At 36.3% G+C, this 12,222-nt stretch overlaps 1 protein-coding gene across 8 annotated transcripts in view; it reads right to left on the bottom strand.

Annotated features, from left to right (window-relative positions):
- Positions 1-12,222, bottom strand: part of RXFP1 (relaxin family peptide receptor 1) — a 122,205-nt gene that overhangs the window by 23,500 nt on the left and 86,483 nt on the right. For 6 of the 8 annotated variants that reach the window (XM_055276256.2, XM_055276257.2, XM_063638332.1 and 3 more), the window contains 2 exons: positions 3,808-3,879; positions 1,677-1,748 (listed from right to left, as the gene is read on the bottom strand). In XM_055276256.2, coding sequence (XP_055132231.1) covers positions 1,677-1,748; positions 3,808-3,879 — 144 coding nt within the window. The remainder of the gene's footprint in view (positions 1-1,676; positions 1,749-3,807; positions 3,880-12,222) is intronic. The other 2 variants (XM_063638333.1, XM_055276261.2) reach the window with 1 other exon arrangement.

Genomic DNA, 12,222 nt, shown 5'->3' with positions numbered 1-12,222 from the left:
CCTACTATTCAGACTACTTTCCTATGTGCTGATGATATGGTTCAATTGTCACGTACCAGGAGTTGCTACAGCAGATGGTTGGTTCTATTTGTTTTTGAGATTTTCCTGCACATTTTGTGAATGATTGGTACTGACCACCAAAAAGTGTTTCAGGCTACAGATAAAGTGTTGGGTTTTTAATGGCTCATTCCCCGATGTTTTGGGGCAGAATGCAGGATTGTTACCTGAGAAACGTTCCTGCTCCTGGCACATGTATTCCCTCTACCTAGCATAAGGAAAAACACACTGTAACTTCTTGAGTGCTCAGGTAAGGTGTCCTGGTGTTATTTTCATAACATTCTAATTGTATTCTTTAATTTTTATGGAAAAGTTTTAATAAATCAATGTTCTGTCTAGCTAATTGTCAAAACATGTAGCTCTGTCCACATTCAGATTCTTTCCAGAAAATGGATACTACTTGGGCACAGTGGCTCATGTCTGTAATACCAATACTATGGGAAGCTGAGGTGGGAGGATTGCTTAAGGCCAGGAGTTCTAGGCCAGCCCCAGCAACACAGACAGACCTTGTCTCTACAAAAAATAAAAAAAAATTGGCTGGGCATGGTGGTGTGCTATAGTCCTAGCTGCACAGCAGGCTGAGGTGGGAGGATCACTTGAGCCCAAGGAGTTTGAGATTACAGTGAGCTATGATTGTACCATTGCACTTCAGCTTGGGCAGCAGAGTGACACCCTGGTACTAGAAAAAAAGCAAACAAAAAAATGAAAAGAAAAAAATTGACACTAAAATATAAAAAAAAGTTCTGAAGGATAAGCACTTCATCCATTGTTCTACATCTATTTTATTCTGAAAATCAACTACAATGTGCTTAGACCACAGGCTTTGGTTCATCATAGAATTGTTATAGTGCCCTTTGGAATTATGTCATTGGCATCAAAAAGGGGCATTATAAAAATAATTTATCTCTTCCATTATTATAGGTAGGAATATTATCCACAATAGTGTCTAATTTCCTTATGGATCCAAGATTATCCTTTGGTTTCAGATCAGCAAAGTGGTATCTTCTAATCTTATGGTGCCTGAATCCTAATCCTTTAGGAAACATAATAACAAATTTACTAGCCTGGCCAGCATGGTGAAACCCCATCTTTACTACAAATACAAAAATTAGCTGGGCATAGTGGGATGCACCTGTAATCCCATCTACTCAGGAGGCTGAGTCAGGATATTCGCTTGAACCTGGGAGGTGGAGGTTACAGTGAGCCGAGGTGGTGCCACTGCACTCCAGCCTGGGCGACAGAGTGAGACCCTGTCTCAAAACAAACAGAACAAAAAACAAAAACAAAACAAAATCCCCCCACAAATTTACTGTCCTTCTTTAGGAGTGGAACAGAGTGGTGTTGAATGTATTTTATTTATTAATTTTATACTGGCTTTATTATTTCTTTACAGCTGTGTTTCCTTTAACCCACTTTCCTCAAATATTTATATTTTTATTTCCCACATTTTTTGTATGCTATCTGAATTCCTTTGTAGCTTGAGGTGTATATATGTAAATAATGCTTAGAAAGAGGAGATAAGTAATATTTCTTAAATGTATAAACACATATAAGTACAAGTGTGAAAAATAAAACAGTAGAAAGAAAATTCTTATCAGTATATGTTCAGTCATACTTACAATTCATCCAGTTTCTGGAGAGGTGCAAAAGTATTTTCATTTAAGTGATTAATTTTGTTTTTCCTCATTACTCTGAAAGTAAAAAGAAAAATACATTGTAACTTCTTTAGGTAACTGACAAGAATTACTAAAGAGAGGAACGGTCTGCAGAAACAAAGATAATGAATATACAGTACATTTTTCACATAAAGACATTTTGAAGTAGTATAAATTATCAAATTTAATTTTAAACCTAAATTTCTCAAATGTTTTAATGATGATAATAATAGAAATTCAAAATTTTAAGTGAAATAGGGAGGGAAGAGCTTTGCAAGAGAAATGGTGAAAACCCCAGCTTTTGAGAATACAGACTGCATATCTTGCAACCAAGAGCATAGGAGCAGTTTTAGACTTGTCTCTTCAGTCTGCATAGCATGACTGTCTAACAAAATAGCCCACACACCACAGCACTCCTACTCATTTGTTACTTGATGTGATTTAGGGCGGATCTGCCTAAGGAAGTCCACTCTTAGCTGAACCCGTTTAGAAGAATCTCTAATTTGGGATGCTGAATCAGACTGTTTAACTTGACATTTCTGCATTGATCTCATGTGTTACCAGCTAGCCTAGAGGACCAACTCAGAACTAAGTTTTTTTTTTTTTTTCTTTTTTCTTTTTGAGACGGAGTCTCGCTCTGTCACCCAGGCTGGAGTGCAGTGGCGCAATCTCGGCTCACTGCAAGCTCCGCCTCCCGGGTTCACGCCATTCTCCTGCCTCAGCCTCTCCGAGTAGCTGGGACTACAGGCGCCGCCACCACGCCCCGCTAATTTTTTGTATTTTTAGTAGAGACGGGGTTTCATCGTGGTCTCGATCTCCTGACCTCGTGATCCTCCCGCCTCGGCCTCCCAAAGTGCTGGGATTACAAGCGTGAGCCACCGCGCCCGGCCTCAGAACTAAGTTTTAAAGGGCTTTTAATTTTTTAAACATTGTATGACATGCCTTCAAATTGTCCTTTCCCATTTATTTCCTCACTGCACTCCAAACCATTACCACCATTTCCCGATATTCTTGGACCTTTAAAGCACAACACCTGCCAAGAGGAAATCCACAAATAATCTCTTAATACAGAGATTTCCTTAAAAAATAAATACAAGTACAATAGAAAAGAAATTCTAAGTTTTTCAGATATCTATTTGTTCTGTGTCCTTCAGGTGCAATTTGGTTTCCTTTGGGCAATTACTATACACTATTTTGCATGATTTACATCAAGCACCCTGCACCTGAAGATTGCTGAACTCAGGAGGAGTTCAAACTGGAACTCATCGGAACTCATTGGAATGGGGGATATAATTGGAGAAAACATATGGTAATATCAGTGGGAGCTATTGTATCGCCTATATACAGGGTCCTGTGTAGTCTAGGATAATGGTTTTCAAATATTTCCTGTGGTAACACACAGTAAAAAATGTGTTTTATATTGAATCATAAAACACATACATACACACACACACACACACACACACACACACCCAAGGCTCATGAAACAATACATTTATTATCTGCATTGCAGTCTGATATAATCTATTCAATTAAATTCTGTTTCACTTAAAAATGCTGACAAGGGTATACTAAATTGTGCTATACGTTACTTTCACACCTACTTATTAGTTGCAATCCATAGTTTGAAAAACATTCTGGTAAAATAAGCTGTGAATAGGAGAGTTGGATTTTTTTTTTTTTTTTTTTTTTACTGAAGGAAGACCTAACATCCTTTACTTTCAACAGAAAATGCCATGTGAATTTAAAATAGGTCAGAGATGCATAAGAAGGAATTACACTCATTAACACTTTAAGGTTTATCTTGATGTCCATAATTACATCCTCAGGGCTGTGAGCATTCAGCGTATTTTGTTTTTCATTTTGATTGTAACTATTTTTTCACAATTATAAAGAAAAACTTACTTTATGCCATAATAATTTGCAAAGGATAAACATTCTTATAGGCTAACACTTCAATTTAGCATTTCTCAAACTGAGATCCAACAACAGACTCTTGATGTTCTTTGGGAATTTTTTTCCATAAAATGGGTGTTTTTAAATTTTATTTGTAAGAAAATGTAATATTACTTCAAAAGCATAGCATATTACTTACAAAACAGTTAAATTACTGCAGGAAATAAAAGTCAAATTTCTTAAATTATGGATATGGTTGCCTTCAAGGTCCCTGGAACATAAAAATAAAATGATACAGCTAAATCTTAATCATGGAGAGAAATAAATTGGTTAAAATTATTTGCCTTCTAATAAAATATCTTTTCTTTACATACTGTTTATTTCATATAGACTCTCACTTGTAGCCATTTCTATTACAGCTGAAATTATATATATATAATATCTATATTATACACTTTTTTCTATGTTAATAGTAAAAATGTTTTGCGTCCCATCTGTATCATGAGTTCATATGGGCACATATATTCTGAGAAATTGAAAAGAACAAGAAGTCAAATCGAAAACATTTGTTATGGTAAATATCTAATTTATTAACCGATATTTCATAATGAACCATATGAAACATTTGTCCAAAGTTACCAATGACATTTCCCTAAGTGGTGTGATTTTATTTTGCTACAGTCTGCATCAGATTCTATTATTGTTGCAGAAGCTGCTGCTGCCAAAACAATATTTAGCTCCTACCTTTCCAGCCTAATCACTCCCCAGAAAAAATCCTCAATAATCTTTTACTATTGGGAATACCCTTATTTGCTTTTTATATTGTCATAAAGGCCAGTGCAGACAGAAAGCAAACAGGAGATTGCCTTAGGTTCTGCATTTCCAATTTAGAGAGCTGCATATATCTATATCTCTACCTCTATATCTATCTATCTATCATCTATCTATCTATCTATCTATCTATCTATCTATCTATCTATCTATCATCTATCTATATCTATCTATCTATCTATCTATCTATCTATCTATCTATCTATCTATCTATCATCTATCTATATCTATCTATCTATCTAATCTATCATCTATCTATCTATCTATCTATCTATCTATCTATCTATCTATCTATCATCTATCTATCTATCTATCTAAATATAATCCTCTGGGGCTTCCTTGCTGTGTGATGCGTATGTCACCATAAACCTCCTCACGGTCTAAGCATAAAAATGTATCAAAATTTTTATGTTTACTGTCTCTTCATGGTTATCTTGAAGTTACTCTTTTATTGTTCCTCTTCTTTTGTGAGTTTATGGTGGAACTTTATAGAGCGGAGGAAGAGAGCTGAGGTTTAGGGATAGACTTTCAAAAGTAAATGCTGGCCCTTAAATCTATTCAGTCTCTTCTAACACTCAGCTTACTGGTCACCATGTAACATAAAGCTGTTCAGGAATAATTGTGACTAAAACATGAGAGCAGAAGTATGATACAGCTATTAAAATCTGAAAGGAAACACGGAAAGTATCAATAGAAGTGCCTATACTCCACTGTCTACGTGTGAGTCAGTTTTATTTTAGGTGCTGCATTAAAAATAGATGATGACAAATCAAATATATCTGGAAAATCTGGAAGACCAGGATGTAAAGTATCTAGAAATCAAGGCAATTGAAGAATATTTGGTGTATTTATAACAAACAAAAACAAAATGAGAGATATATTTGAAGTCAGACTATAGAATATATCAGGGGTTTTCTATGTTGCATTGGATTGCAAAATTAGATTTACTGATTGAGGGACATAAAACGTTTCAAATTTAAATCCAATTTAAACTATCTAGCAATCTATGATATCCAGAGAAGTTGTTTCTTTTTACTACAGGTATTTAGCACAGACAATGTATCACATCTCTATAGTTTTGTAGACAGGATTTTTGTACTACCTGGGATATTGTATTAGAATCTTAAATGTGGATTCTAGATCACCCTTCCAAATTTCTGTTATTCTGTTAAATTGGAAGCAAATCACTCACAGTGCTACTTTTTTTGGTCTTAGTTTTAGCCAAGGCTTTTGGCCTCTCATAATGTATGTTATCCGTGACAGGGACTGGCCATTTCCTTCTATTTGGTTGCTAATCATTACCCTGAATCTACCACCAGGTGGTGATGCTCTCTTAAGTCTCACAAAATGCGCTTAATGAGGTGAGTTGATGTTCCTATTTAGTTACTTATGTAAGTTTTCTATTAAGCTGACAAAAATACTTGTTAGTACTAATTTACTAATTTATGAAAATCAAAAAGAGGCACATATTGGGGCACAAATTAAGGACATTTGATTAAACTGGTAGTTTAATTTTGAGTTTATTTTAACCTTGGGTTTATTTTAACCTTGGGTTGTATATTTACTGTTTTTTCCCCCCTCTCGTGTTAATAATAAAAACATTTGGGGTCACATTTGTATGATGTGTTTCTATGGGCATGAATATGTATATTTTCTTCCTAAAGTTAGGGGTTTTAGTCCTTGATATGCAGGGATCTGGTTTGCAGCATACCTCTTAGCTGAAGCAAAAATAACAATAACAAAATCAAAATAACAACAAAAAATCTGTTTCTTGCTCCCTAGCTGCAAGCTTTAATGGAGTTAACAAAGGCGTGTTTTCTTATTCTTATTTTTTACTGTGTTTAAACCACCACCCTTCCTATCTAATGAGCCTCTGAGACTAACCATTTTATTTTTCCCTTTATACCTGGTAGAATTGGATAAAAATGAAAACTTTGGTGGTTCTTCAATCTGAATAACAACAATAACAAAAGACAAAAACTATAATCTTGTCTATTCTCCCTCAACTTGTCCCTTAGTGGCATTCAAAACATGAAAATGTTACTCTCTATCTGCTTCCTCCTCCACCTTTTAAACATTTCTGGCTCCTACTTCGCAGAGAAAATCGAGGTGATGAAGAAGGGAAAAGCCCTTGACTTGCTGCCCAACATCTGTAAACTTACCTGTATATGCACCTGGTCTCCTTCTAGTCTCAGAGGAAGAGATGACCCTTCTCCTGTTTTAGGCTAATCCCTCCATCTGTTTTCTTGAGTTTGGTTTGTGTATGTGTATGTCCTAAAATATATGGTCAATTTTGGTGAATGTTCTTTGGGCATTCTTTGCTTTCAAGTTCATATTAGGATTAGGTGCATGTACATATAACAGCGACGCATCTGTAATAGCATAAGTACACAGAGTTTTTGGGGTTTTTTTCCCCCAGGAAAAAAAATCTAGAGTTGGGCAGTTCAGGGCTGATATGGTTGTTTTACAAAGTTGTTAGAAACCCAGGATCTTTCATATTCACTGATCACATGCCCTTGTCTTCATGGTACAAGCTGTTGCTAGAGCTCAAGTCATCATATTCAGTTTGTTTTTTTTTTTTTCTGGATAAAGAAGGAAAAGAAAGGACTTGCATCGTTCTCTTTAAGGAGATTTTCCTGAAGTTCTACACTGTAATACTTCAGCCTCCCTAGTCAGAACTTAAGACATATCCTATATGTGGATGCAGAGAAGTGTGGGAATGTAGTATTTTAGCTAGTTATGTTGCTGTCCCAAAGAAAGCAGTTCTGTTATTGAGAAGGGGCATTGCAGTTTGATATACACTGATTAGCATTAACTTACTAATTATGTTATTTACTTATTTTGGTTCTACTTGATCTTTTATGGAGTGAGAAGTAGTAGATTATCTTTTTGTTTTTGTTTTTTTTTGAGATGGAGTTTCACTCTTGTTGCCCAGGCTGGAGTGCAATGGCACAATCTCGGCTCACTGCAACTTCTGCCTCCCGGATTCAAGAGATTCTCCTGCCTCAGCCTCCCGAGTCGCTGGGATTACAGGCACCACACTTGGCTAATTTTTTTTTTTTGTATTTGGTAGAGACAGGGTTTCACCATGTTAGGCTAGTCTCAAACTCCTGACCCCAGGTGATCCACCCGCCTGGGCCTCCCAAAGTACCGGGATTACAGGCATGCACCACCGCGCCTGACCCAGTGGTGGATTATCTCTTACTGCTTATGTATGTCTACATTTTCTTTTGTTTTGGTTGCTATATTAATTTCTTTGGTGTGTATATATAATGTGATATCTTTTATTGGAAATTGCAGTTATAGCATTAAAATGCCATTGTGTTGTTTAATGCATATTGGCCAGAATTCCACCTACTTAGATAAAATATATGATGCCTGCTTTCTTTTGTTTGCAATTACATGACATACTTTTAAAAACTATATATACTTAAGGTATATAGCCTGTTTTGATATATAGTACATAGTAAAATGATTACTACAATCAAGCAAATTAACATACCCATCACCTTACATAGTTAATTTCTTTTATGATAAGAGTGCCTAAACTCTACCCTCTTAGCAAATTTCCACTATACAATACAGTATTATTAAACTATAGTCCTCATGCCATACATTAGATCTGTATGCTTATTCATCTCATAACTGTCATTTGGTACCCTTGAACCTACATCTCCTCATTCCCCCTGCCATGACCCATAGCCATGATTCTATTCTGTTTCTATGTGTTCAACTTAAAAAGAAATTCCACATATAAATGAGATTATGCAGTATTTTTCTTTCTGTCTCAGGCTTATTTCACTCAGCATAATGTCCTCTAAGTTCACACATGTTGTCAAAATGGCAGGATCTCTGTTTTAAGGCTGACTAGTATTCCATTGTATATATCTACCATGTTTTCTTTATCCATTCAACTGTTGTTGGACACTAAGGTTGATTAATAGCTCGGTTATTGTGACTAATGCTGCAATGAACATGGGAGTGAAGATATCTCTTTGACATACTAATGGAATTTCCTTTGGATATATACCCAGAAGTGGGACTGCTGGATCATATGATAGTTCTATTTTTAATTTTTTTTTTTTTGAGACGGAGTCTTGCTCTGTCGCCCAGGCTGGAGTGCAGGGGTGTGACCTTGGCTCACTGCAACCTCCGCCTCCCAGGTTCAAGTGACTCTCCTGCCTCAGCCTCTTGTGTAGCTGGGATTACAGGTGCCCGCCACCATACCCGGCTAATTTTTGTATTTTTAGTAGAGATGGGGTTTCATCATGTTGACCAGGCTGGCCTCAAACTCCTGACCTCAAGTGATCCTCCCACCTCTGCCACCCACAGTGCTGGGATTACAGGTGTAAGCCACCGCGCCTGGTCCTATTTTTAATTTTTAGAGGAAGCTCCGTATGTTTTCCATAACAGCTGTACTAATTTACATTCTCATCCACAGTGCACAAGAATTCCTTTCTAGCCACAACCTTGTCAACACTCGTCATCTCTTCTTTTTGATAATAGAGATTCTAACAGGTGTGAGGTGATACCTCATTGTGGTTTTGATTTGCATTTCTCTGATGATTAGTAATGTTGAACATTTTTGCATATGCCTCTTGGCCATTTGTAAGTATTTTTTGAGAAATATCTTTCCAGGTCTTCTTTCCCAGTCTTTTTTCTTTTAATAGGTGAGTTTAGCTTACTTATATTTATTGATATGATTAATATAGTTGGCCTTAGTCTGTCTTTTAAAAATATTATTACATAACTCCATAGGTTTAAAAAACTTTCACCTCAGGTTTTTTTTTTGTGTGTGTGTAATATTTATCTTAACCTAATGGTGTTTTAAAAAATTTATTTCTTATGATATTTAGAAAGGTTTGTATATTCTATTGGCAATCTTTGTAACTTTACCCAATGCACTATACCTTCTTTCTTTTGATGATACTATGGTAAAATTTGTGTACATTGTCTTCCTCTCTGCTCCCCTGCCTCTCTTTACCATATAATATTGGTTAATTACGTGCTTTTTATTAGTGTTCACCTTGGGAATACCACTGTCTATCTAATCTATGGATTTGTCAGTTGTTGTTGTTGTTTTTTTCCAGAGACAGGTCTCCCTCTGTTGCCCAGGCTGGAGTACAGCGGCACAATCATAGCTCATTTAAACCTTGATCTCTCAGGCTCACGCTATCCTCCCACTTTAGCCTCCTGAGTAGCTGGGACTGCCTACAGGTACACGCTACCATGCTCAGCTAATTTTTATTTTTTTTGAGACAGAGTCTCACTGTTGCCCAGGCTGGAGTGCAATGGCGTGATCTCAGCTCACTGCAACCTCCATCTCCAGGGTTCAAGTGATTCTCCTGCCTCAGCCTTCTGAGAAGCTGGGATTACAGGTGCCCGCCACCATGCCCAGCTAAACGCTCAGCTAATTTTTTAAAAAAAATTTTTAATAGAGACAGGGTCTCACTATGTTGCCCAGGCTGGTCTCAAATTCCTGAGCTCAAGGGATCCTCCTGCCTTGGCCTCCCAAAGTGTTGGGATTATAGGTGTGAGCCACCATGCCTGGCCAAAGATTCATCAGCTTTAAATGACATCTTTTGACTTTTAGCTATTTCTCTTTACAGTTCTATTGTTTTCACTGTATGTATTTTGAAACCGTTTACTCATTTAGGATTATCACATATTTTTGCTTAATTGATCTTTTTATTATTATATGATATCCCTTTTTATCCCTGGTGATAGTCCTTACTCTGAAATCTTTTTCCCCCAATATTACCATAGTCCTTGTGGCTTTTAAAAAAAAGTTGCATTTCTTGTCTTTGTTTTACAGTGTATAATGTTTCTATTTTCTCTGATTGCCTTAAGATACTTTTCTTTATCTTTGGTTTTCAGCATTTGACTATAATTTATCTAGTTTTTGTCGATTTCTGCATGGATTTTTCTGAGGTTCTTAGATTTCTGCTTTGTTGCATTACATTAATGTAACAAAATTCTTGGCTATTATTTCTCCAGCTATGTCTTCTGTCCTGTTCTTCCTCTATTCTTCTTCTGTGACTCCATTTACACATTTGTTAGACAATTATATTATCCTGCAGCTTTTGGATTCTCTGTTTTGCCTTTATTTTTGTCTCCTTTTTCTTTTCGTTTCAATTTGAAAGCTTTCTATGATCTATCTTCAAGGTTGTTGATTCTTTCCTTAGCTGTGTTCATTCTGCTGCTAAGGCTATTAAAATAACTTTTTGTTTCTCTTTTGTAGTTTCCATCTTTTTGCTGACATTTTCTTTATGTTCGTGCATATTATCCATCTTTCCATTATATTACTTAACTTACTAATCATAAGCATTTTAATGTCTCTGTTTGGAAGTTGTAAAATCTGAGTTATTGCTGGTTCTGGTTCTGTTGATTGCTTTATAATTTGACAATGTACTTCTTTTTCCTTACTCTTTTGGGGATGGGGCTGTCTCAGCTTTGCTGTTTCCCCTTCCCCAGAAGCCAAACTCTTATAAGAGCATTTTCTGCCATGATACAAATGGGCACTATCCACTGCTTTGACCAGTGCAAGATCCTGGCTGGAGTGTTTTTTTTTTTGTTGGTACCCTGGGGCAGAATGCTCTAGTTTCTATTCCTCTTATGGAAGTAATGGATCTTTGCCCGGTCCCTGGGTGAAGAGGATTTTCTGTCCCACTCCCAAAGGCTTGATGCTTTTGTTCCCTGAGAGGGGTGAGTTTAGAGAAGAAGGTGGAGTTTTGTGTAGTGCTACCAATGAGGGCTCTGTCTGGTTTCCTTACCTACTCCTAGTTTTTCTTGTGGTTGGTGGAGATTAGTGAAACAGAGCCTGTTAAAGATAGCTAAATCCCCTTGCATATGGGGTTCCCAGTTCTTCTAAAGCGCTGTGGTAGCCCACACTTAAGCTTACAAGTTTATTAAAGTTTTAGCAGTTTTCTTTGTACCTGCTTTCATGCCAGCCAACTCTTCATCCTGTGCTCTGTCAAAAGTGAAATAGTATGTTATGTCCCACATCTCCTTGTTGCTTCTTAGAATTCCATTTATTTGGCTACCTTATGACTGTAGCCTACTTATGGGCTCCACAAAATTATGACTTTGTAGATTATAAAGCTCTTTCTTATTGGTAGAGGGGAAGTACTGCTGTCTTGTGGCTTTCTATATCTTAATCAGTATTATAGGAATGGAATTGTAATATATGTAGTCTTCTGTGACTTTTTCTTGAGTAATTCATATGTTCTTGACATTAAGTCATGTTGAAGTACTGATAGTTCATTCATTTTCACTGCTGTGTGTATGCGTGTGTGTGTGTGATCACATTTTATTTTTCCATTCTTTTCCATGTCTCCTACTACTTTGCACTATTGTGTATTCCCATCGTCTTCTATATTTTCAAGCTTTTCATATTGACTTCTTTGGCTAATAAATAAACTTGCTTAATTTCATCTCAAAAGAAAAGTTTACTTTATTTCTTGACTTTTAGTTCACCTTTGGCTATTGCCATATCTGTCCTTATGCTTGCTTATTACTTCTATTTCTTTCTTTTTGAACTTTACAACTTTTATTGTGGCATTTACAGTTTCTCATTGCTTTGCAAGAACTAATATAGGTTTCAGTTTATTGTCTTGCAAATATCTTAGAAGCATAATTTCCTGGGCTGTCATCTGTCTCTTTATTTTGTATGTATTTTTCCCCTAAATCAGAGTTAAAATGATGTTTGGCCAACAAATCTGTCAGATTTTCTAGTTCATACTGTGCTAAATGAAAGTTCATGCAAGGTAAGAATAGTATGATT

Source organism: Symphalangus syndactylus, chromosome 4 (genome assembly GCF_028878055.3).
Source record: "Symphalangus syndactylus isolate Jambi chromosome 4, NHGRI_mSymSyn1-v2.1_pri, whole genome shotgun sequence".
NCBI lineage: Eukaryota > Metazoa > Chordata > Mammalia > Primates > Hylobatidae > Symphalangus > Symphalangus syndactylus.
Note: the sequence above shows the minus strand (reverse complement) of the source record. Positions and strands in the feature narration are given on the sequence as shown.